Source organism: Phragmites australis, chromosome 8, assembly GCF_958298935.1.
Source record: "Phragmites australis chromosome 8, lpPhrAust1.1, whole genome shotgun sequence".
NCBI lineage: Eukaryota > Viridiplantae > Streptophyta > Magnoliopsida > Poales > Poaceae > Phragmites > Phragmites australis.
Window position 1 is genome coordinate 31,958,497 of NC_084928.1, and position 24,955 is coordinate 31,983,451.

A 24,955-nucleotide genomic window follows, 5' to 3' on the forward strand; every position below is an offset into this window, starting at 1 on the left:
ATTTAATGATCAAAATTCATGTAAAAGTTGCTCATACATGTGTTCTGATGTTGAGGTGTGACCAAAATTCTGATGTGTTCATAATCCATGTCCAAAGGCCATGTCAAACACTCAAACTGCCGAATTCATGCCAAATATTCTCAGCTCTCCAAAGCCATCACAACTTGTGCTAACAGCCATTTATTACACAAGGGCATTCAGGTCTTTTCCATCCTTGGTGTTTGGATTTCAACCCAAGTGTAGACAATGGTAGTTTGCAGCTCAAATATGCTTTCGGATGGTATGCTCTTGTAGCAAACATGGCTTTTTTTTTGTTATGTACGTGATTTTGATGATTAATAACAATATAAGTTAATAGAACTAATATGTTTGTCAAATATACGTTTTAGTAGGTCTTATAGATGCAACATGTGAAGAAGCCATCGAAGCTAGAACAAATATTAGATTAAATTAGACAAGTTCCAAGAAAAATGTACATGCCGAATGATCTAGTGATGGACAAATTGTACACGCCGAAGCTTTTATCTTCGAGCATTTGTACAAGCCAGATAATACAGTGATTGAAGAAGTTGTGCATACCGGGGCATTCTAGAAGTTGAAGTTCAAGTGTTTCACACGTCGAATGGTCCAACGCTTGAAGTTGTGCACGCCAGAGGCTTCGCTAGAGTATTTTCCAAAGATTTCCTTCGATTAAATGGAAAATAGAGTTATACACGTCGAATGGTCTGGTGCTTGTATCGGAGGCTTCGCTGGAGGATTTTGTACATCAACGACTAGTAACGGTTAGTCTTGGGTGGATGATGCACACCAGAAGGTCTAGTGTTCGGAGGTGGTGCACGCCGAATCATCTGGTGAAGCTCATCCGACGTTCAGAAAAAATGTAACCGTTGGAGCAACAGCTAGTTCACGGGGTTGAAGCTATATATACCCCCCCACTCTGTCATTTAAGTATGCTGGAGTACAGAGAAGCTCACATACACTTGAGAAAATATCTAAGTCACAAAGTCCTAAAAGTTATCATCCAAGAAAATTAGCAAAAAATTAGAGAGTGACTAGTGCTATTAGGTATAGAGAGTGTTGTTGTTAGATATTGCTGCATGGAGAGGGGATCAAGAAGTGATCATATCTTGTACCAAGTGGTAGATCGACGTCTTATTGTCTTGGTGACTTGTTGGCATCGTGAGACTTAGTGGCTCAAGCTTGCCAACCCTTCGGCTTTATGTGAAGCGGCGACAAGAAGTTTGTACGGGGATGCAGGGACCATTGCCTTGGTGGCTCAAACTCCAAATTGAAGATGGTGGCAAGTGACCAGAAGATAGACTTGTGGTGAGTCTTACCTTTGTGGCTTGGTGACTCAACCTATTTGAGGCCTAGGTGATTCAAGGGTCGCGATCAGGTACCAACCGAGAGCAATAGACTAGGTAGCTGCTCCAATATAGACTTGGGGTGGTGTTTATACCATCAATACCATGAGATAAAAATTCTTTGTGCTAAATTTGCTCTCTCTACCTTCTTTACGTTTCTGCATTTATATACTTGCAAGTTATCTTTTGCATGTTTACCTTCCTAAAGTAGTTTTCTAGATTTGGCTATAGGTTGCAAACATTTTTGAGCGGTAGAATAAACACACTAGATAAATCTAGAGCACATTTAGGTAAAATTCATATAGGTTTATCTTGTAAAGTTTTTGGAGCTGATTAATTTTATATGTCCTAATTCAACCTCCCTTATAGGACGTCACTGATCTCTTTCAATTGGTATCAGAGCCAAGGCTCGCACCTTTCACAAGGATACACCAATCCAAGTAGCATTTGAGCCGTGGTCTCTTTTTGATCGGTTAGGCTTCACTGTCTGGTGAGTTGTGACGTCCGGGATAGGGATGGATATCAGTAGTGTTCATATTTTGACGGCACTCACTTCCCTCGGTGGAAGATTCTAATTATTTATTTTTGCAAGCTAAAGGTTTAGATGTTTAGAAAGTCACCGAGAAGGAGGTGAAGGAACGTCCCACAAACAAGGAGAGGCAATTAAATGCCTTGGCGAAGAGTATCATTTTATCTTCTCTATCTATCGATGCATTCAATTGAGTATATTCTCTCACCAATACATATCATTTTTGGACTAACCTCATTAAAATACATCAATACACAAATGATGTGTGTAATGAGAAATATCATGTGCTAGTCTCTAAACTCAATAGCATTAAACAACTTGCTCATGTAAGTGCTAATGACATGTACTCACGTTTGAATATTCTTGTCAATGAAATCAATAGGCTGGGTTTAATGCCAATTGGAGACGATCAAGTGGTAAGAAGGATATTTCAAGCTCTCATTCTAAAGTATAAGTTTATTGTCTCTATCATCCATGACAACAACAACATTAGCAAGATGACTCCAAGTTAAGTACTCGGTAAGATCACTGACCATGAGATGACTATGAACATTGGGGTTGAAGCTTTTTTCTCATCCGATGCTAAGAACATTACCCTCACAAGCAAGTAAGATCCTTGCCTACACATAAAAGAGAAAATGAGGAGGCAAGGGAAAGATTCAAACTCAAGAGAAGATGATGGTAACGAAGATGAAAAGAGCGATAAAGAAGATGAGCAAATCATCTCAAGTGATGAAGAAATAGACCCCAAGATTATCAACCTCATCTCAAAATTGGAGAAGTACATCAAGAGGATCAATGTCAAGATCGATCACCTAATCTCCATTAAAGACTTGATCAACACAATTGATCATATCAAGAAGGAGAAGAAGATCAAGAACAAGAGAAAGACAAGGGGAAGAGTCAAAGTATTTGCAAGCATAGTAAGATGGATATGTGAAGATTAAGATTCAAGCTCACGTGATGAGAGCTTCGCCGTCCACTCCACAAATAGAAGCGCTTCCTCAAGGTTGTCATCACGTAAATCATCATTACACAAGTACTTTATGACCGAATATATGAAAAATGATAGAAGTGATGATGAATCCGATGAGGATTCACCCTCTCAAGAAGAAATTTTTGAATTGATCAATGAGCAACAAAAATCCTTAAATAAACAAGCTAAAGAACTTAAGAAATTCAATGTCCTTAATGACATTCATGCTATCTTTGTTTTTAATTATAAATAATTATTGACCACATTTGAATTACTAAACGAGAAAAAACTTGAGACAAAATTTGAGGGCATTGAATCTCTACCTAAGACCCACTTGAAGCAATCTACATGTCTATTTAATTTCAATTCTAAGGTAGATGTTTATACTTCTTGTAATGATTTGATTGATCTATCTAGATCACTCTTTTACAATGAGACATATGTTGAGAATATTATTATAGAATAATATAATAATCTCATTGCACAAGAGAATGATGAGCTTAAATAAGAAGTGGATAATCTCAAGAAGGATTTAGCAAGATTGAAGGGCAAGAATCATGTTTAACCTTCTTAAGATAACTGTGATAACATAGTAAACAAGCTTATGGAGGGGTCCACTATGACATGTTTCAAGGGTCATCAAGAAGACCACAAGTCTTTCCAATGCAAACAAGTCAAGAAGAAGATCAAGGAGAAGAAGAAGGCAATGAACCTCTCAAACAATACCTTCAACATCTACACCAAGTCCAACTACAAGATTAAGACCAAGAGCAACTAATACAAGCTCAAGAAGAAGGATAATGACAAAGTGGTTTCACACATGGTTAGGAGAAAGGACCAGAGGTGAAACCAACCTATTTGGGTGCCCAAGTAATTCATCACCAATATAAAGGGGTTATAATCAGTTTGGGTTTCAAAGAAGACTTGAAGTCCACATGTCGGCTCGAGGTATTTGGAGACTTGGCACACAACATGAAGTGAAGGTTCAAGCAAAGAATCCAAGTATATAAGATTGAGCGCATTGATGAAGATCTTGGTCATCATATACCCAAATCCCCGATTCAAAGGTAAAAGGAGTAATAGTGCATTTTCTTTGTCTAGGATTGCTTATGCATATTTCATTTTCTTGCAATACATAGTGTAAGTTTTTTATATGGTAGTTTGGTGTTTCTCTCTAATCTATGAGCAAGCTATATGGCTTACTAGTTGTAGGTTCTTTTCATAGTATATATCTACTAGTTGTATCCTTTATGTGTCATGAATGCAACCTATAGGGTACCATTTCTATTATTATTAATAACAAGCGCATATCTCTCATAAGTATCAGACACTTGTATGCACACATTTAGAGAGAGTATATCCTATAGGTTGTGATTTTGAGAGACTAACATGTATTTCAAGTGGTGTTCTTTGTAGTCTCATGGAGTAATTTACATGTCCTCGGAGGTATGCACTGCTTATTCGTTAATTGGTATTTTTGTTAATTCATTCGTTCATTTAAGCTACCTCTATGCATAATAGGGTTTAAACTTTCTATTTGACATATTGTCTAGTTGTGCATATGTTACACACCTATAAGTGATAGTCACAAGTAGTTCTCATTATATATATGTACACATATAGAGGGAATTTAGATTATATCTTGCAAATTTCATGAATTATGATCCATATTTTTTATTTGAAATGGTATCCACATAACAATTTCACATCAAAAGTGGTACTATTCAAATAGATAATAATTTATAAAATTATCTCCCTAGTGCTTTAACGTTTTCCTTGAGTTTAACATGTGTTTGTAGAATTTTTGTGATTATTGATAAAGGGGAAAAAATTTGACGACAAAGTAAGATGCAAGATTATTGACAAAAGGAGAAGCATGATGCAAGAAGCGGGCATGAAAGGATTATAAGTGATATCAATGCAAGAAGCGTGGAAAGTAAAAAGCTATTGCATGGATCGATCAAGAGAGATAATAGCAATAGAGAAAGGGAGAGAATTATCTCCATGACAGTCACAACAAAAGGGGGACAAAGTGAAGTTAAGAACAAGATATGACAAAGATGAGATTTTTTCCTTATAATTTTGTATCATTGATTGTTCTTACTATGCATTCAAGGGAAATAGTAAGGTCTTGTGCTCTTTATAATTTATGTCATTTATTATTTGCCACTTGGTTTGGTTGTGTTGTCATCAATCACAAAAAAATAGAAAGATATTTTAGCGAACATGGCCCTTTTAGGCATGTATATGATTTTGGTGATTAATGATAATATAGTCAATGGAACTAAAATATTTTTCAAGTATACACTTTTTAGGTGTCATGGATAAAACATATGAAGAAGCCATCAAAATAGGGATAAAGATTGGATTGAATTGGACAACTCCCAGAAAAAATATACACGTTGGATGATCCGGCGATGGAGAAATTGTACATGCCAAAGATTTTATCTCTGAGCATTTGTACACACCAGATAATCCGATGATTGAAGAATTTGTGCATGTCGGAGCATTCCAGAAGTTGAAGTTCAAGTGTTCCACACGTCGGATGGTCTAGCGCTTCAAGTTGTGCACGCCGGAGACTTTGCTGGTGTATTTGCTAGAGATTTTATTCGGTTCAATGGAAGATGTAGTTATATACAGTAGATGGTCTAGTGCTTGCATCGGAGGCTTTGTTGCAGGATTTTATATAGCAATGGCTAGTCTTGGGTGGACGATGTACACCGGAAGGTCCGGTGTTCAAAGGTGGTGCATGTCGGATCATCCAGCGTTCAGGAAAATATGACCATTGAGCAACGACTAGTTTGCGGGGTTGAGACTATATATACCCATCACTCGGTCATTTGAGTGTGTTGGAGTCCAGATAAACTTACATACACTTGAGAAGACATCCAAGCCACCAAAGTGCTAAAAGTTATCATCTAAGGCAATTAACACAAGATTAGGGAGTGATTGATGCTATTAGGCCTAGAGAGAGTTGTTGCTAGGTATTGATGTCTAGAGAGGGAATCAAGGAGTGATCCTATCTTGTACCAAGTGGTACGCTGGTGTCTTGGAGTCTTGGAGACTCGTCGTCATCGTGAGCCTTGGTGGCTCAAGCTTGCTAACCCTTCGATTTTGTGTGGAGCGACGACAATAAGTTTGTACGGAGATGCAGAGACGCTTGCCTTGATGAATCAAGCTCTGAAATGAAAACAACGGTAAGTGACCGGAAGAGAGGCTTATGGTGAGCCTTACTTTTATCGCTTGGTGGATCAACCTACTTGAGGACTAGGTGGCTCAATGGTTGTGATCAGGTGCCGACCATGAGCAATAGCCTTGGTGGCTTGTTCAACGTCGGCCGAGCGACGGCATCGCTCAACCGGAGCGCTAAGACCCCCTGGGCCGCACTAGGCTGCCACGACCCAGTGGCCTGCAAGACCCAGCCCCGCACAATCCAGCACCAACCGGCCCAGTGGCCTATGGAGCCCAACCTAACACAAAGCCCAAGTGAACAGTAGCCAGCCCAAGCCCACTTACGGTGTAGCCCAAATGCACAGTAACTCTGGCACAGTAACCTTCCCCTTTTCCCTAGATTTAAACTTTCGAGGCCCGTATCTCCTCCGTTTCAATTTCAATTTCAACGATTCTTTCACCAATATTCATCTAATTTACTATCCTATATATTCATACCAGTTTCATATTTATTTCAAATTTATTTATATTTTATTTGTATTTATTTGTGTGTTGTGTTGTTGTTTGTGTGCCGCATTTTAGAAACTGGAGAATTCGAGGAGGAGGAGGAGGAGGAGCTGGGAACGCAAGATTTTGAGCAAGACCCTCTCGAGGACTTCAATGAACGCAAGTCTCTATCCATATATCTTTGATCATATTGACGGAGTTTTATCACCACAACCCGTAGCAGTCGTTTTCTACAGATTAATTGCATGAAGTATTATTTGCTGGTATAATTTAAACTGTTGAGCTAGTTATGTCCTATTGTAGATTAACTAGTCTGTTTGTGATCATCATGAATATAATCTTGGTAACCCTAGGACTTTCGTCTTAGATACCTGATTTACCCTAAGGCGATTATCTTGATACTAGTATGTTTAAGGCGATAATCTCTATTGTATTTCATGCTTAACCAAATATAGCTTTGTGAACTGTGTAAAAGCTTGGTGCTTGGTGTTGCGTGAGTTGTGGGTTGAAAAAACTTGTTGGATATTGATAACAACCAAGAACTGGTTAGAGCTGGGGCAAATCAGGGTTCTATTGGAAACGTCTTGGGAGTTGAAGCACTGCATGTGTGGCAGGTTTCGTGGGGAGTGTTGCCTGTGTGGTAGACTCCATGTAGAGATGTTTGCCTTGGCTCGTTTAAGAATTGAATTGATGTGGACTTGTTGAGGACATTTGTACTCACTCTTGCTTGTGTTTTTAGAGGACGATCCGAACTTTGTCGAAGTAGACGGTGAGACTGACGAGCAGGCCTTAGTCGTGTCTGCTCCTGAGTTGCCTGTGGAGTGGCGTGCCTTCATATTGTTCCTTCTGTGCTCTCTGATAGCGTGGATTCTGTTAGCCGCAGGAATACTTTGTGTATTTTTAGGATAATAGATTCTTCTCACCACTCCCTGTGTTGTTTGACTGTGGTATAATCTATTGTACGACTCTTATTTAACAGCGACTGATTTAGGGACTGATATAATAATAGTTTTAAGCACAGAGATAACCCGGGTCACTTCAGTGTAAGTTTAGATCTATAATTTTTCAAAAAGATGCATATATTCGCTATTTAAAAATAAAAAATAAAAAACTGGATTAATGGGGAGTTAATTAGTGGGATGGGTGCTTCAAAATTAGTGCCTGACGTGTCATGATGTGGAGGGGGTCTAACTTGGTAAGGGTAGAGACCTGGTATTGTAGGATTTTCTTCCAAGCCGAACCCCTCTCTCGGTGTATATTGTATAATGCAATGGACGCTGGATGAACTGATAGGTGGTGCATATTTACCATGAGATCGCCGATGAACACAAGCTTCCATCCTTTGAGCCTTGCTCCAAATCCATGTCTTCGACCGTGGCTCGGTCCTTCCAACCTCCTGCATCATTCAGAGGCTCAAAGCTGACATGCGCTACCCACCAGCGTTCCTGTTCACAACAGATGTTTGGATGGTACGAACAACAAGATGACAAGACAGAACATGACTGCTGCTGGAAAAGCAGCAGCTTCGGAGCAATGATGTGTGCTCCTGCGCTTCTGCCGTATCTGTTTGTGACTTTAGAATTTTGGTCAGGTATATTTCACCTTATCATAGCTATATTTCTTCCATTTTATTCTCTTTTCAATTTCACTTCTTATTTTTATTCTTTTTATTTTTTCTCATCTCCAACAACTTTCTTTTGAAGGAATTTGTAAAGGAAAATAAGAGAGAATCGCATCCTAAAGATAATGATCTTGAAAATCTTTTTGTGACGAGAACCATGAGAAAAAATCGTTGGAACGTTAAAAAGAACGAAAATCTCTTTGTAAACAGAATTCGATCCCTAATGGAAATATCTTGGAGATGACCTAACTGTCATTTGTTATCCAGTTTTCTTTTCCCTGGATTTTTCCCATGACACTGAATAGTAGCACTGGTCTGGTTGCTAGAAAATAGTGTCTCGTTATAAATGAAAATACGGCTGTTGCTTCTTGTTACTGACAGTGTGGTGGTTTTTGTCAAGGTTTTATAGCATGAACCATTCGCCAAAACGGAACTTTTTTAGTTTATATTTTTAAATAAAAAGTACAAATATATACGTCAAAAATTGCAAATCTAGATTTTAAAAATAAAAATAAAAAAGATCCCGCTGAAACGTGCTTCCCAGGAGGCCGAGACGAGATCTCAAAAGAGAGGCCGAGAAGGCACTGCAAATCTCTGGGCTGGCCGGCCGGCCCCGTTAGCAGTCCAAGCTCTCTTCAGCAAAGCCCATTTCCAGCTAGAACTAAGGAGCCACCTGAACAGGAGGGGCTCCAACGATTTCACCTTTCTCGACATAATGGCACGCTATCTTTGCTTGTCCATTTCTGACCTGCCGACAAGAAAGAAAGAAAGAAAGAAAAACCTTTCCCGGCGTCGCTCCATCCAACCTTTCGCGACCGAGTGTGAACGTTCGTGCCGCTGAGCAAGAGCGACGAGCCCTCGTCGGAAAGTAGACGTGCCCGTTTCCTTTCCTACTCAACAGCACTCCACTTTGCTAGCACTGCAGATCTGCAGCCAAGTCCAGCCCGGCAGAAAGATGCCCCCGCGTGAAAGTACGGCCGTACGGGGCGCCTGGATTTAGGAAGTGGGGGTAGGGAGAGAGATCGCATCCAAGATGATTGTAGCACGACAGCAACTGGAGACCAGAAGACGTGTTGCGATGGGGAATAATAGACAGGAGAGCGAGCCGATACCGGATGTGTTCGATGGCGTTGTGACATGGGTGGATCGATCTACATGGTAAGAGCAGGCAGCAGCTGCCTAGATGAGGTATTTATTCAAAAAAAAAAAAAAAACTGGATGTGAGGTGCGGAACGAGGTGCTTACTTAAGCACTACTATTTATACTAGGTGGATTGGCATGCTTGCACCTACTAGCTATCAGTATGCTTGAGACTCAGTCGATTCGCGTACGTTTGCGTGGAGCCATTCGCATCGAGGTACCAACAGATCGCTCCACTCATCGAGGTGCCAGATTTGCATTCGCATTGTTTCCTTTCCATTCCCTATTGTCTCCCAGAAACGGCGACTTGGCGTTCAGATCAGATCCATCAGGATCCAGAAATACAGAATGATACAGTGACAGTGCTGGCAAAAAATGGTGAACTCAGATTTTGCGCAATTCACCACCCATTTCGTCTCGTTCCATCTTTCCTGTACAGGGGACTGCTGATACAGTGACAGTCCAGGGGAACAGAACCTTGGCCTCAAACCTTGCAATTCTCAACCCCCCCCCCCCCCCCCCGCCTCTTCTTCTCCCATTTTCCCCTTCCCGTTCCTGACTGCTGTTCCAGTTTCACAGCAGTTGGGAAGATAAAATTAAAAGAACTCGATTTGGCCAGGCAAGTTTGCCACGTAACAAGAACAGATTGCGTTCATCAAAGATTGATTAATTTAGCCAAGCGTCCGCGCCGACTTCGCTGGTGTCCGCATCATTCCTCCGACCTTGGCTACTGCATCCTCCCGACCGCGCCGACGCGCTCCGCCGCGGCGCGCATCACGCCCTCCATTAGCTGCGGCATGGACAGGTCGACCCCGCCAGCGGCGCCGCACCCGGCGCGCACCCCCACGCTCGCCATGTACCGCTGCACCTCGGTGCGGATCAGGTCCTGCATCGCGGCCATGAAGTCGGGGGTGAACGGGTACGAAGGCGTGGTGGCGAGGGGAGCGCATGGCAGGGGCGGCGGAGGAGGCCGCGAGGGTGAGGGCGGCGACGGTGGCAGTTCCTGGAAGTGGCTGTGGGCCCTGTCGTGGTGGAACCCCTGGTCCATGCCGGGGAGCGAGAGGGAGAGCGAGGTGAGGGGGTCCTCCTCCTCCTGCCTGCTCATCGCACAGTCCGCCGGCTCAAACCCGCCGGAACGCGCCACCGGGCGGTAAATCTGACCGGAGCCAGAAGCGCCGCCGTGGCTGAGGTCGCTGCGGTCGGAGCCCGAGCCCGACCCGGACGGGCTGTCCGGCGAGAGGCTCGCGCGCTTGCACGGCCGCTCGAGATCGGCAGCGTCCGCGACGCCCGCGCCCGGCGACGCGGCGTTGGCGACGGCGAGCTTGCGCTTGAGGGAGCAGTTCCAGTGGTTCTTCACGGCGTTGTCGGTGCGCCCGGGGAGGAGGCGCGCGATGGCGGCCCACCGATTCCCTAGCCGCGCGTGGGCGCGGACGATAGCGGTGTCCTCCTCGGCCGTGAACGGCCGCCGCTCCACCTGCGGCGACAGCTGGTTGCACCACCGCAGCCGGCACGACTTCCCCGACCGCCCCGGGATCTCGCGCCCGATCGCCGTCCAGTTCCGCGCACCGTGCCGCTCCACCAGCCGCCGCAGCGCGTCGTCCTCCTCTGGGCTCCACGGGCCCCTGATCCTGTCGCACTCCGCCTCACCGCCCATGTCAGAAGAAGACCACGACGACGAGCCGAGGGCGAGAAGCAGTAGTAGTGGTAGTAAGGGGCGAGGGAAAAGGTGTTTGGTTCCTTGCGGCCTCTGCCTACAGTCGCGAGTGGTGGTGGACTGGTGGTAGGGGGTGGGGGCGAAGACGAACGGAAGACGAGTATTTATAGTGGAGAGGCGGCCGGTGACCTGACCGGCAATATACAGCTGGCACCCGCTGCACGCGTCGCGAGGCTCGGAACCACCATCTCACCCAGCCGTACCCGCCCACACTTGTCGTTTTCTCCACCAGCATGGCATGTGGGGTCAGACTTTCATGGGTCCCTTCTCTCAGTGGGCGTATGTTCCTGACCCGGTGGTTTTGCCTCGGCGGATTCGAAATTTGAACCGTGTGTCTTGCTTTCGTACGTGGGAGTGTGGGAAACGGCTGGTCCCGTTGCGAGTTGGGGCAACGGCCAACGGGTGGATGGTTGGAATGGAATGAAATGAAACTGCAAGCCCGTAATCTCGGTAACCTAACGGCGTCTGCTCGACGTCTGTTTTTCAGTTACAGTACTACCCTTCCGTTACCAGTCTTGCACGGTGCTACTCCTACCAGACATTGCCAGTTGTCCCTCGAACCACACGATTCGCAACCTCTTCGTTCTGCGCCGCACGGCGAGGTCCACAACACGACAAGGAGGGAGGGAGTGGACTGGAAACTACCCAGGGAAAGCAACGACGTGGACTCGTGGTAGTACGTACGTGCCCAACCATAACCGACACGAGACGCACGATGAGCGGGCTGCGGCGGTGACGCGACCCGCCCACCCGCCCGCCGATATGCGCTGTGCTTATCCGTCCGTCCGTCCATCCTCTTCCGCCCGCACGGAACGGTCCACTACCCCTAGGCTCCCGCGCAGCCCCCACCCCATCGCCGTTTCATCGCAACCGTCCGCGCTGTCCCCACGCGGGGCCTCGCACTCCACCGTACAGGCGTACCGCCCGGTGCGTACCCGCCGGTCGACCTCGACCTGTCCTTCCCTCAAGCCACACCCTGCGTGGCACCTACCGCAGCCTATGACCGGTGGTCCCGGGGAGGGTCGGGCCGAGGCGGTAGTTTGCGCACTGTGCGGAAGGCTGGGGGCGATAGATAAGGACGGTCCACTGCCAGGCTGGAGCGCAGATTCTTTTTTAAAAAAGCGTCGCGGTTTCGTGGGTAGCAGTTATGGCCCGTGGGGTGGCGCAGGCGCCACGTCCGTCCGTCCGTTTCCCCTCGCGATTCCACTGCGCCGGTTGTTCGTGGAACCGTGGGACGTGACACCGCAGCCGTTCGCCCTTTGAACAGTAACTGAAAGCAACGGCACAGTACGACGGACCACTACTGCAGCGTGGCGTCTTCAACTGCCGCTGTCAGTCGCCGCATTCACACTTCGGACGTGCGGGTCCGGGCGGAATTCTAGCTTTAAGAAATATTTATTATTAATTAGTTTTAACTCTAATGTTTTTAAGTTAGAGCTATGACAGATTAGAAATCTTTTATCGATGCATGTTATTTTTATTTTAGACTAAAAATAAATATTTAAAATATTTTTATAATCATGTACGGATCTGGAGCTCTAGGACGCGGGAGCCAGTCATACGTGGAGCGTGCGCGGCGCCCAACGCGCGGGAGCCAGGCTGGCGAGCTTTGAACGGCCCCCCGCCCCACCGACAGGAGCCGGTACTGCGAACTGCCGCCCGCAGCTGCCAACCAACCACCGCTGACCACCACCGCGGTTGCGCACTCCGGCCCCGACGTCCACCTCACCACCCTGCCCCCGGGGGGGCGGTTGGCGCACGCGGCGCGCAGCTTCCTCGCACCTTCCTGTCCTGGTGCGCATGTGGTGACCGAGGCCAGGGATTCCCCTGCCTCTGCCTGCTGACCCAGCCCTAATCGCGCTGTCATGAGGGGGGGCGATCCGCGCTGATCGCCCGTGCCGTGCTGTGCATTAGAGTAGGATATTTGTCAGAGGCCGCACGGGGCACGAGGCGGAGCGGTGACGCCAGCAGCCGGGCGGATCCGTGGCGCGGCTGGCTTGCAGCGGCAGTGGTGCCAGCCACTGCGTTTGTGCGCCCGGCGGCGATTAGAATACTCGTTGTCGTGGATGGAGACTGCTCCGGTTCTTTGTTGATCGTACGTCGGAGTAGATTATGGGCATGTCGCAGCTGTGTGCACGTATCCTTTGTTCGTAATATTAGATCTGAGGTTCGGTTAGCGTCAGCACCGGAGCGTCGCGATTCGTGGGGTTTGGCGAATAAAGAATCGAAAAGGAAGGTGGTTTGGCTTTTGGAAATGGCACGGGCAGCTAGTCAAGATCAGGATCGAGCGCGAGCAGGCAGGCCACGTAGCCGCGTGCTCCAGATCTCACTCTGGACGGGACGGGCTGCCAACTCACCGTGACATTATAAGATTAAGGGTTTATTTGGCAGAGTTTTTAAGCAACTTCACGATTGAAATTAGAGGAGCTCTGTCAAATTAACAGCTTTCAATTTTTAGCCTCCTGATTGGAATCAGTGGGAATGATTTTCTGAAATGAACTAAAAGTTGAGAAGCTGAAAAAAGCAGCTTCTCCTGATTCACTTCCCGCAGAGAATCATTTTCTCCATATATTTTATTTTAGAGAATCACTTTCAGCTATAAAATCACTTTCTTCAGAGAATCACTCCCCGTAGAGAATTTGAATCAGGGAGAGCTCTACCAAACGGGACCCAAGAAATGGTTGGGGCTCCAGAGATGGCCCGGCGAATGGAATTGACCTCGGAGAGCGTTCAGCAACATATTGGCTGAGCGCCTGATCAGCTGGAACGGTGAGACAAGGCCCAGGTGGTGTGGGAGTTGTTGTAGGGCGCCCCGTGGTTGCTATTTATATATTTTTATTTTTTAAATTAGGAAAAATGTGTTTGTTTTCAAAAATGACATAAATGTATGCATGTTGCGGCGATAAATATTTATCACCCGTTCAATGAACCGATGTGTCCATGTTAACCCACCAAAATGGAGAGGGAGGAAACTTATCTCGTGTCCAACATGAGATAAGTACTTATCTCAAGGTCATGATGAGTTGGCACCACAGTTGGATGGTGGGAGATAAGAGCAACTACAACAGGTCCTCTTCTCGATACCCTAGAGGTAAATTTAAGGAATTTAGCTCAAAAAGACACCTACAACGGATCCCCATCTCATCCCCTATTCTTTAAGAACCCTAAACAAAACTCCCCCTTCCCTAAATCTACGCCTATGAGCAAGCGACCATCGCTGGCACAGTCAGGAGCATAGGGCTGGTGGACCGCATCGCCTAGGCCTCCATTGCGCACGCCCAGCGCGACCAAGAGCTCACTGAGAAGGAGCTGCACGTAGCGATCACGGACGTCAGCGAGCAGCACGCCGACCACGGAGCTCAGCAAGCAGGAGCATCACGCGCCTATGCTCCTAATGCCATCACCGACCAAAGAAGATGGTTGAGTCCCTAGCCGAATGCCCGGCCGCACCGTGCTCCTACTACCGCTCGCTGAAGAAGAGGGCCAAAGGCCCTGCTAGCCGCTGCTCGACAAGGAAGAAGAGTCTAGTCTGAGCCCAGTACAATAAAAAGATATAGGAGAAGAGATTTAGGGGATCTGCTGGAGAGCGAAGAGTTATAGAAAAAAAAAATCTTTTAGAAAAATCTCCTATATAAAAATATAAGTGATAAGTTTTAGAAAAGTTACTGGAGATGCTCTAAGTTATTTCCTTTCTAAAGGGAGTTAAGTTTCTTCTTTGTTCATGCTGCCGGGTCACGTGGACATATCCATCATTGAACGGGTAACAAATATTTATCACCTGTTGAATGGTGACAGTCATATTTTTGTCATTTTTTTTAAAAAAAAATGAACATACATTTTTTACTAATTTCAAAAATAAAAATATATAAATAAAAAAAGCTCTCGTTGCCGCAGCAGTATATTGGGCCGCCGGACTGGCGATGAGCTAAAAGTCCGTCTCATGCTAAAGTCAGTTAAACCACCCAATTCCCGGCTAATTTCGGCCCGTGTATTCGTAGGAGCCTCTTCGTAAGCCCTCCCGTGACGTGTCCAACTAATGGGTCAATTGACTATCCCATGTGCACTGCCGCCTTCTACAGTACTATATTCTTCTGCGACGGTGTTAAAGGTTGGTGAGTGGCAGTCCTTTTCTCAATGAGTGGAACAGCTCCTTATTTCATCCATTAGATTTGCTTGATGGGTGGTTAATATCACAACCAATCAACGCTTGCTATGTTTTCACCTTCATAAAGGCTCAAGTCAATCGGAATGAAGGTCGGGTTCGTATCTCTATCGGGTTTTCCAAAAGTGTCTAGGATTTCTTTGAACAATCTAGAAAAAATTTTAGTACAAATAAGTCAATAGTGTAAATGTGTAAATAGTAAATATCGTTCATCTGATCTTCATCTAAAAGATAGTGGTTAATCCCACCATCCCACCAGTATATGATTTGTAAAAAATCATCCGTGTTGCAATGAAATATCAGGAAATAACCGCTCCATATTGTGTCGGAGCATTGAGTAAGGGGATGTCTTAGGTAAAGAGCCCCACGAGAGATATGCCGACCAATATGGATATTTTCTGAACCCTGATACATCATGTGACTAGGTTTAAACTCGCACGACAAGCATAAGGCTTGCGCGACTAGCCTCCTTACAATATTATGAGATCCCACGATCAACCCTTACTGGTCGCAGGGTCGAACCTTACCTAACTTATCTAATCACTTTTATTGGTATTTACTCAAGTGTTTTCTTTTCACAGATACCTCATCCAACGAGTAAAGTCATGACCGTTGCGGTTGGGCACAGCCCCGTTCTGTAGCATTTAATGCTACGGATGGAGCCTTACGGGCCGACGTAGCACCACACGGCTGACGAGATAGGTTCTGCAGAACGACCAGACAAGTGGACGGTTTTGCAGGTAGAATCGTGGAGCCTAGGGACAGGCCGGCTTGGCAGACGATCTTACGGCGCACGGTGATGGGATAGGCCGAGCAGCCAAAGGAGGCAGATGTGGAGGCATTCCACGTTGGGACAGGCACTCAAAGCTCTTAGGGCAAGTTGGGATCACCTGATTCTTCAGGATATGATCCAAGAGTAGAATATCTAGCTTGGCATGAGTCTGCTAATCAGGGCTTATTTGTAAGTTCTCTCTCTCTCTCTGGTATATAAAGAGAGGAGGACCCAGTTTATAAAGGGAGATTGGTAACCGATTCACAAGCACTCATAACAAAATACATAGGACGTAGGGCTGTTATCCATCAGGAGGGCTGAACCTGGATAACCCTAGTGTTCTTAGGTTCAACATAGACACCAACGAACACACCTTAAGTGTTGTTCACGCACCCTTTGACCGGTACACCCCAAAACTATTATCAGAGATTAACCTTCGACAGTTAGCGCACCAGGTAGGAGGCGCATTTCTGCATTTTGTTAGGTGTTAGAGATCAAATTGGGCTACCCATGGTTGGATCTACGGCAACTGTTGAGTCCCGTTTCGAGGAACCCAGTTACCGTGAGGTATTCGTCATGGGGTACAATCCAGATGAGCCCGTTGTGCTCCAGGAATGGGATACCAAACTGGAGTCTAAAGGCTCTAAGGCTCAACAACAGGTTTGCATGACAGTTCATGCAACTTGGGGGGGGGGGGGTAGCAGAGGCTCCCATGTTTCGGGTGCTAGTAATGATCCCCAGGCCATGTGCCCAAAGGAGAACCAGACCGGAGTCGAACACGGGGATGCTTCGACACAGTCTCAACCACCACAACGTCGCCCGGAGGAGCTATCGTAGAGGATGCGGTCTTTGCCAGCATCGTCACCAAGGCCGTCACGCCACACAAATGTCGGGGGCTCCCCCATCGCGATATATCGTCACTCCACGCTCAACAGCTTGACTATGAGGCCATGACACCTGCACAGAATCTGCATCCATGCGAATGCTTCTTATCCACCCATCGGTAGCAGTACCGGAGGGTTTGCCAGTGGCGTCATGGTTGCATGATCTCTCCCTCCTAGTTAAGACCGCCCGATGGCAAACTGCGGTGGCAAACACTACATTCGTCGCCAGGATTAGTGAGGGTCGATCGCCAAGAATCGTGGCAAACTCCACAAAAGGAAAGATCTCATCCTTCCTCAGCAATAGGGAGCGTTGGGAGACCCCCGTCGCGTCGAGATAGCCAACCCTCTGACCTGTGTCACTCCCTGCGCCAACATGACCTCCACAACGTTATTTAGAGCCAGGTGGCCACCCGAGCGCAGGAGAACCGCACCCGGCGAGAGTAGGAAAAGGGCAAACAATCCTACCACTCACCTCCCCCACGTAGAGAGACGTCGGATCCTCCATCCCGTCCCCTAGACTGTGTGACCATCACCTCTCTCCATGAGCACGTGCCGTCGCCTATCAGCGGGTGACTCCCTGTTACGGGATGGGGTGCAACGCTTTATCAGTTCGGCTGTGAGAGGTGCACTGGCCGGAGGATAAGTTTCGGCTGGTCCTATCCAAAAAATATGATGGCTCGACCAACCCCAAGGAGTTGCTGCAAATCTACACCACCATGGTGAATGCTGTAGGGGAACACGAGAAAGTCATGGCCAACTACTTTCTGATCGTCGTGACCAGTTCAGCCCGATCTTGGCTTATGAACATTCCCCGTGAGCCGGTTCACTCCTGGGAGGACCAATTTGTCACCAAATTCTAGGGAACATATGCTAGACCCGGGGTCGAGAACAACCTGTACTAGGTCAGGCAGCGACAAGGTGAGTAGTTGCGAGACTTCATCTGACTCTTCACCGAGTGCTGAAACACCATTCTAAGGATCACGGGTGAATCCGTGGTCATCGCCTTCAAGAGAGGGGTCAGGGACCGAAAGATGGTCGAGAAGCTGGCCACCAAGGTAATCTGAAGCACTACAAACAATTCGAGCTCGCTGACAAGTGCGCACAGGCCGTTGAGGCTCGAAAGCGTCAAATTGTCGTCAGGTCACGGCCAACCTCCGACCCGCCTGCCCCCTCCAAAGTGGTTGACTGGAAGGAGAAGAGGAAGAACAAATGTAAGGAAGGACCGTCCAATGTCATGGTAGTCGAGCAGACTGACCAATTGCGCTAGCGCTTCGAGAAAAAGGAGGGGAAGAAGGGCCATGGCTACTGGCCAATCCAGTGCACCGATGCCCATGACCTGATCAAGTGTAAGGTCGTGCGGGACATCATCGACAAGGAACTTGGAGAGCGTAAATCTATGTCAGACGAGGATGGTGAGGATGGAGCTGACCCCGGCCAGTCGGCACCGGGGTACCAGCAAGCTAATCATATGGTTCACTACATCTTTGGGGGCACCACAATTGACTCCTTGAATAGGGAATACAAGTCGGTGGTCCGGAGGTGTGGGGTGACCATGCCGGACCCAAGCCCACGTCTAAAGTGGTAAGAAGTGTCCCTTACCTTTAGTCAGGCCGACCACCCCACGAGTGTCAAGCGACCTAGTCGCTACCCTATTGTGGTCGAACCCACCATGTAGAACATCCGATTGGGCCACGTGCTAGTCCACAGAGGGAGCATCATCAACCTCCTCTACGCCAATGCACTGGATGCCCTGCAAATCCTTAGGAGCACGTTGAAACCGTCTCCCCCCTTCTTTGAAATTAGTCTGGCCTCCTCGGCTAAGCCCTTGGGGCGGGTCGAACTGCCCATCACTTTCGGCTCACCGATTAACTTCAGGACCAAAAAAGACATGTTTGATGTAGCGGACTTCGGGATGGCCTATAACGCGATCCTGGGGCAACTAGCGATGGCTCAGTTCATGTCCATCGCTCACTTTGCGTACCAGACGATTAAGATCCATGGTCCGACTGGGACCATCACCATCTTCAGTAATGCAAAGACGACCTTGCACTGTGACAAGAGGAGCCTTGGAATGGTCGAGCTAACTCCCGGGTCGTAGCCGGAGAATGCTATGCCTAGTGGCCGCCTGGTGAAGGTCCACGTTGCCACCAGCCAAGACGAGAGGCTCAAGGCAGTACGCCTCAACGACTCCGACCCAACCAGAACGGTCCAGATAGGGGCCAGCCTGGTCCACAAATAGGAACTCGTGCTCATCGCCTTCCTCCGAGCGAACACGGATATCTTTTCATGAAGTTCGTCTGATATGCCTGAAGTCCCCAGGGATGTGATCAAGCACAAGTTGTCAATACGACCTGACGCACGATGAGTCAAGCAAAAAATGTGTTGGTTTGCAGCCGACCAAAAGAAAGTACTTTGTGAAGAAATCGACAAGCTACTAGAAGCAGGTTTCGTCTGAGAAATACAGTACCTAGAGTGGTAGGCTAACCCAGTCATGGTCCAAAAACACAATGGTAAGTGGAGGATGTGCGTCAATTTCACCGACCTCAACAAGGCGTACCCGAAAAATCTCTTCCCTCTACCCCGAATCGACCAGCTTATCTACTCAACTACCGGTAGTGAGTTCCTAAGCTTCTTGAATGCCCGTTCGAGATACCACCAGATTAGCATGTATAGGGAAGATAATGATAAGACTGCTTTTGTAACACCCTTCAGGGTCTTTTGCTACGTAAAAAATGTCTTTTGGTTTAAAAAGCATCGGTGCTACTTACCAACGTTGTATTCAGCTCATTCTTCGACCACGATACGGTAGAAACATCGAAGAGTATGTGAATGATGTGGTCGTAAAGAGTAGAACCAAGGACAATCTGGTCGCGGACGTCCAGGAAACATTCGAGAACCATCAAAACTACCGCATGAAGCTGAACCCAGAGAAGTGCATGTTTAGAGTCCCATCGAGGAAGTTGCTCGGATTCCTTGTTTCCAGTCGAGGAATAGAGGCAAACCCTGACAAGATCAGAGCCATCGACCAGTTGAAGTCCCCGACCAGGCTAAAAGAAGTCCAAAAACTAACAGAATGTGTGGCAGCATTGAGCAGGTTCATCTCAAAGTTAGGAGAGAGGGGGCTACCACTCTTCAAGCTCCTGAAGAGCAACGACCACTTTCGATGGACACCATAAGTGGAAACGACCCTCCAAGATCTAAAAAGGTACCTCTCCTCCCCCTTGCACTGACCGCAACTTGACTAGACGAGAAGCTCTTGCTCTATGTTGCAGCCACCCCACAGGTCACGAGCGCGGTACTGGTCGTCGAGCGAGAAGGTCTTCAGCGACCAGAGTACTATGTTAGTGAGGTCCTACACGACGTGAAGGCTCGGTACCCATAGGCTCAGAAGCTGCTATACGCCATTCTGATGGCTTCTTGCAAGTTCATACACTACTTCCAGGCCCACAAAATCAAGGTAATCTCCTCGCTCCCGATCAGAGAAATTCTCCACAATAGGGATGAGGCAGGAAGAACGACAAAGTGGGAAGTAGATCTCGGGTAGTTCGATCTCCAGTTCGCCCCCGAAGGGCTATCAAGTCCCAGGCGCTGGTCAATTTTGTGGCTGAGTGGTCGTCTTTTGAGCCAGAGCTGGTATAGCGACCAGAGGCAGATTAGCACTGGACCTTGCACTTCGACAGATTATTCACGCTGAAAGGAGCGGGGGCTGGAGTAGTTATGACCTCACCAACTAGCGACATCCTCAGGTACGTAGTTCAATTATGTTTTCTAGCTACTAACAATATTGCGGGATACGAGGGCCTCTTGTTTGGAATGCGGGTGGGCTTCGCACTTGGGATTAAACGCCTGTTAGCAATGGGAGACCTGCTACTGGTTGATAACCAAGTGCATAAGGAGTTCTAGTGCTCTGATCTAACAATGGCGGCATACATCGCCGAAGTGAGGAGACTAGAGTGATGTTTTTTCAGTTTCAAAGTCAGGCACGTCCCTCGTATGTACAACTTCCTAGCCGATGAGCTGTCCCGTCTAGCTACTTCTCACGAACCTGTTCCGGTCAGAATCTTTGAAGAAAGACTCATATGACCATCCACTGCGATATCGGGCCAAGGTGAAGGGGATGCTCCACTTTGAAATTGAGCACCAGAGGCAACACCTTTGGAGGCAACGCCTCCTTCGGTGCCATCGAAATTGGTTGACCATCATGTGGTCGTCCTGCTCGATTCTGGTATGACCTGAATAGATCAGATCTCGGACTACCTTTAGAATCAAGCAATCCCTGACGATGATGCATCAGCAAAAAAGGTCTCGCGGCAAGCCCGCAGATACTCCCTGGTAGAGGGACGTCTTTACCATCGGGGGAGCAATGGCCTTTCACTGAAATGCATCACTTAGGAAGAGGGGAGCACAATGCTCTCTAATATCCATGGAGGCATATGTGATAGCCACGCTTCGTACCACACTCTGGTTAGAAAAGCGTTCCTGCAAGGATTTTATTGGCCCACTGCCCTCCAAGATGCTTACGAGCTGGTGAAACGGTGCAAGTCATGTCAGTATTATGGTCGACAAACCAACCTATCAGCCCAAGCACTACAAACTATACCACTCTCTTGGCCTTTCGCTGTCGGGGGGCTCGATATCATGGGGCTGTTTCCTAAAGCCTCAGGTGGTTTTGAATTCCTATTCATGGCATTGACAAATTCACCAAGTGGATAGAGGCCAAGCCCGTCAGGAAGATTACCGCCGTAGCAGCGATTATGTTACTGGGATTGGTAATGCGGTTTGGTAGTTCAAATCGCATAATTACGGACAATGAGACCCAGTTCACCACTAGTGCTTTTCCATGACTACTTCAAAGAGATCGGGACCACAGTTTGCTATGTGTCGGTGGCACACACACATAGCAACAGACAGGTCAAAAGGGCAAATGGGATGAGACTACAAGGGATCAAAACCCGGGTCTTTGATCGGCTTATAAGCTATTCAAGGCGCTAGGTGGACAAACTACTCACAGTACTCTGGTCGTTGTGAACAACTCCCAGTAGGGCTACGACCGAAACCCCTTCCTTCCTTGTTTTTGGCGCAGAGGCAATGCTTCCCTCTGTGATCGCCATTCAGTCGCCTCGATTGACCAACTACTCGGATGACGACTAGGTGGTGTGACGCAAGAATGATATAAACCTAATCAAAGAGCTCCGTGGGAGTGCTCTAATCTGAGCTGCCTGATATCAGCAAAGCCTCAGATGCTATCGCAACCACAAGGTGAGGGAGCGGAGACTTGTCGTAGGCGACCTCTTCCTTAGGCAAATCTAGAATAAGATCAGTAGGAATAAACTCTCCCCAAGGTGGGAAGGTCCCTACAAAATAGTCTATGTCACTGACCTGGTGCGGTCAAGCTAGCTATGGAGGATGACCGTGAATTACACAACTCCTGGAACATTGCCCTGTTGCGCAAGTTCTACATGTAGGGTTGCTCGGAGACGGATCTGTTTCTCTATTTTGCAGAACCTTCCGAACGAGTGTGGAATAAGACTTGTAAGTTTTAAAAGTTTGAAGAACTAGACTCTCTGTTTTGCAGGAGGTCATGACCAATAACGGATCCCCGCCGGATTGACTCTCCTACCACTATGGGACCTAGTGACCAGGAAATTTAAATGATAGTTGGCTATGGGCTCTGGCACAGCGTGGGATCGCTGCTCGCACAATGAAAAAGGTTCTAACGGCCCGAGATAATGATCGCAAGGCCATAAGTCCCTGCTCGGGTCGAGTGCTGGTCACCGCCGAGAGACTTGTCATGCTAAGGACTATCCTGCACTTTGAGAGCCTCACTGAGGGTCAGGGCGGAACAATCAGAGCCTACGCGCAGCGACAACACAGGGAAAACCCTCTGAACACTCTGAACAGAGGCCTGGACTTGACAATCCAAAAACCGCAGGGCCTTCGTATAATCTTCCGGTCATCGGCAAGGCCATCAGAAGTAGTCGGAACATTTTCATTCATGGAAAGGATTGGTTATAGAGAGGACGATTACATCTGGTCGGACTAACCATCATGTTACATACCTGTTCTTTCCCTCCTGACTGATGTGGTTAACACACGGTAGAAAGGCTCCGCCTGACTCTTGTAAGGCGTGGGGATCCACTAGCTCCAAGAGTTTAGAGGTATGTGAACCCCTACTTACCCTTGAACGAGTCAAGGAACCTCTTATACTCTTCTCTGGGGTGGCAGCTGTCGCCCCAGGAATCAGACGATGGCCTGCGTAAGGGCCAAGTAGGATGGCCAGCGCTGAGACCCTACTAGAGCTGCTGACCGGCACCGGTGAACCCGTTGAACCCTTTTTCTGTTCCCCATCTGCTTTCTCCTCTTCATCGATCTCCTTATGCAGAAGGTCCCAGTCAATCTCCTCCTCGTCATCAGAGATGTCTATAACCTCCCCTGAGGTGACCGCTCGGACTGGTGACCAGACGAGAATGGCAAGAGGAGGCCCTCTCTGCAGTGAGGGAAGAACGAGGGTGGCCAGCTCCCGCTGTGCGAGCAAGTCCTTGAGATTGTCTGCCTCGTGGGCACCACTGCCAACGGAGCTAGCGTCAGAAGTGACTTGGATCTTGCCAAATCCTCCAAACACATCGACCTTCCTGACGAAGGATAGGAGGAGGACACCATGATCTTTAGGGAGAGTTATCTTCTTTCTTTGGAAAATGCATTGATCAGGGGCGGACCCAGCTCTATAGGAGCAGGGGCACGGGCCCCCACTCATTTTTGTTGGTTTAGTGAACTGTAGACATTTTTTTTACTGTAGCTCCAGTGTTACTGTAGTTAGAAGGCCCCCGCTCGATTTCTGGGCTGGGTCCACCCCTGGCATTGATGGGTGGCTAGCTGGGTGAACTTCTACTTTTATAGCCCAACTAGCCATTGATTCATGCCTGGGGTGGAAGGTGGAAATATCGTGGAAAATGTCCCCGCGATCCTACCATTTACTACACAAGGGACTCATGGACACGCCCCGGTCAAACCCATGCGTGCGTGGCGGCGCCTGGGCACTAGCACCCTAGTTTTTATACACATTCCATTATAGATACATCACCCAGGAAGTACTGAGGAATCTCAGCCGACGCGATATTCAAACAGCTCGAAGTCCAAAGGGGCACGCATGAGGAACCGAAAGCCCCTCGGGCCCGACAACATTCAATGTCTCTCTCTCTCTTCCTCTCAGGACGCTTACCTTCCAACGTGACGTGAAGTTCAGATTCAAACGTTGAAAGCTAAATGACATCATCAACCACTCTCTGGGTGGACTATATCCCCTTGGGGTCCGAGTGGTGCGGTCATACCTAACCACGATCACAGAGAAGCTTGGGGGCTACAGTCGGAGTATTGAGTAAGGGGCACCCTAGCTAACGGGCCTCACGAGGGATATGCTGACCAACGGGGGATATTTTCTGAACCCTTGCCCATCGCGTGACCAGGTCCAAGCTCGCATGACCAGAGCAAGGCTTGCGCGACTAGCCTCCTTACGATATTATGAGATCCCGCGACTATCCCTTGTTGGTCGCAGGGCTGGTCCTTACCTAACCCATCTAATCGCATTTATTGCTATCTACTCAAGTGTTTTTCTTGCTTAGGCACCCAATCTAGTGAACAAAGTCATAGCTGGTGTGGTTGGGCACTACCCCATCCCGTAGCATTAAATGCTACAGAAGGGACCTTGCGGACCGGCGTAGCGCCGCATAGTTGACGAGACAGGGTCTGCAGAATGACCAGGCAAGTGGATAGTTTTACTGGTAGACTCACGGGGCATAGGGACAGGACAGTTTGGCAGACGATCTTACCGCGCACGGCGATAGGGCAAGTCAGGCGGCCAGTTGAGGCGGGTGTGAAGGCGTTCCACGATTGGGACAGGCACTCAAAACTCTTAGGGTAAGTTGGGCTTACCCGATTCTCAAGAATATTATTCAAGAGTAGAATATCTAGCTAGACATGGATCTGTTAACCAAGGCCCACTTGTAAGTTCTCCCTCTCTCTGGTATATAAAGAGAGGAGGACCCGATTTGTAAAAGGAGGATCGGTAACCGATTCACAAGCACTCATAACAAAATACACAGGATATTGTGATGTTAT

At 47.6% G+C, this 24,955-nt stretch overlaps 1 protein-coding gene across 1 annotated transcript; it reads right to left on the bottom strand.

The window, feature by feature from the left end:
- Window positions 1–9,554: 9,554 nt before the first annotated feature.
- On the bottom strand, window positions 9,555–11,114 carry LOC133927079 (transcription factor MYB44-like). Its single transcript, XM_062373350.1, has one exon. It carries the CDS (start codon window positions 10,960–10,962, stop codon window positions 10,036–10,038), a length of 927 nt encoding a protein of 308 aa, XP_062229334.1. The 5' UTR covers window positions 10,963–11,114; the 3' UTR covers window positions 9,555–10,035.
- Between the last annotated feature and the right edge of the window lie 13,841 nt (window positions 11,115–24,955).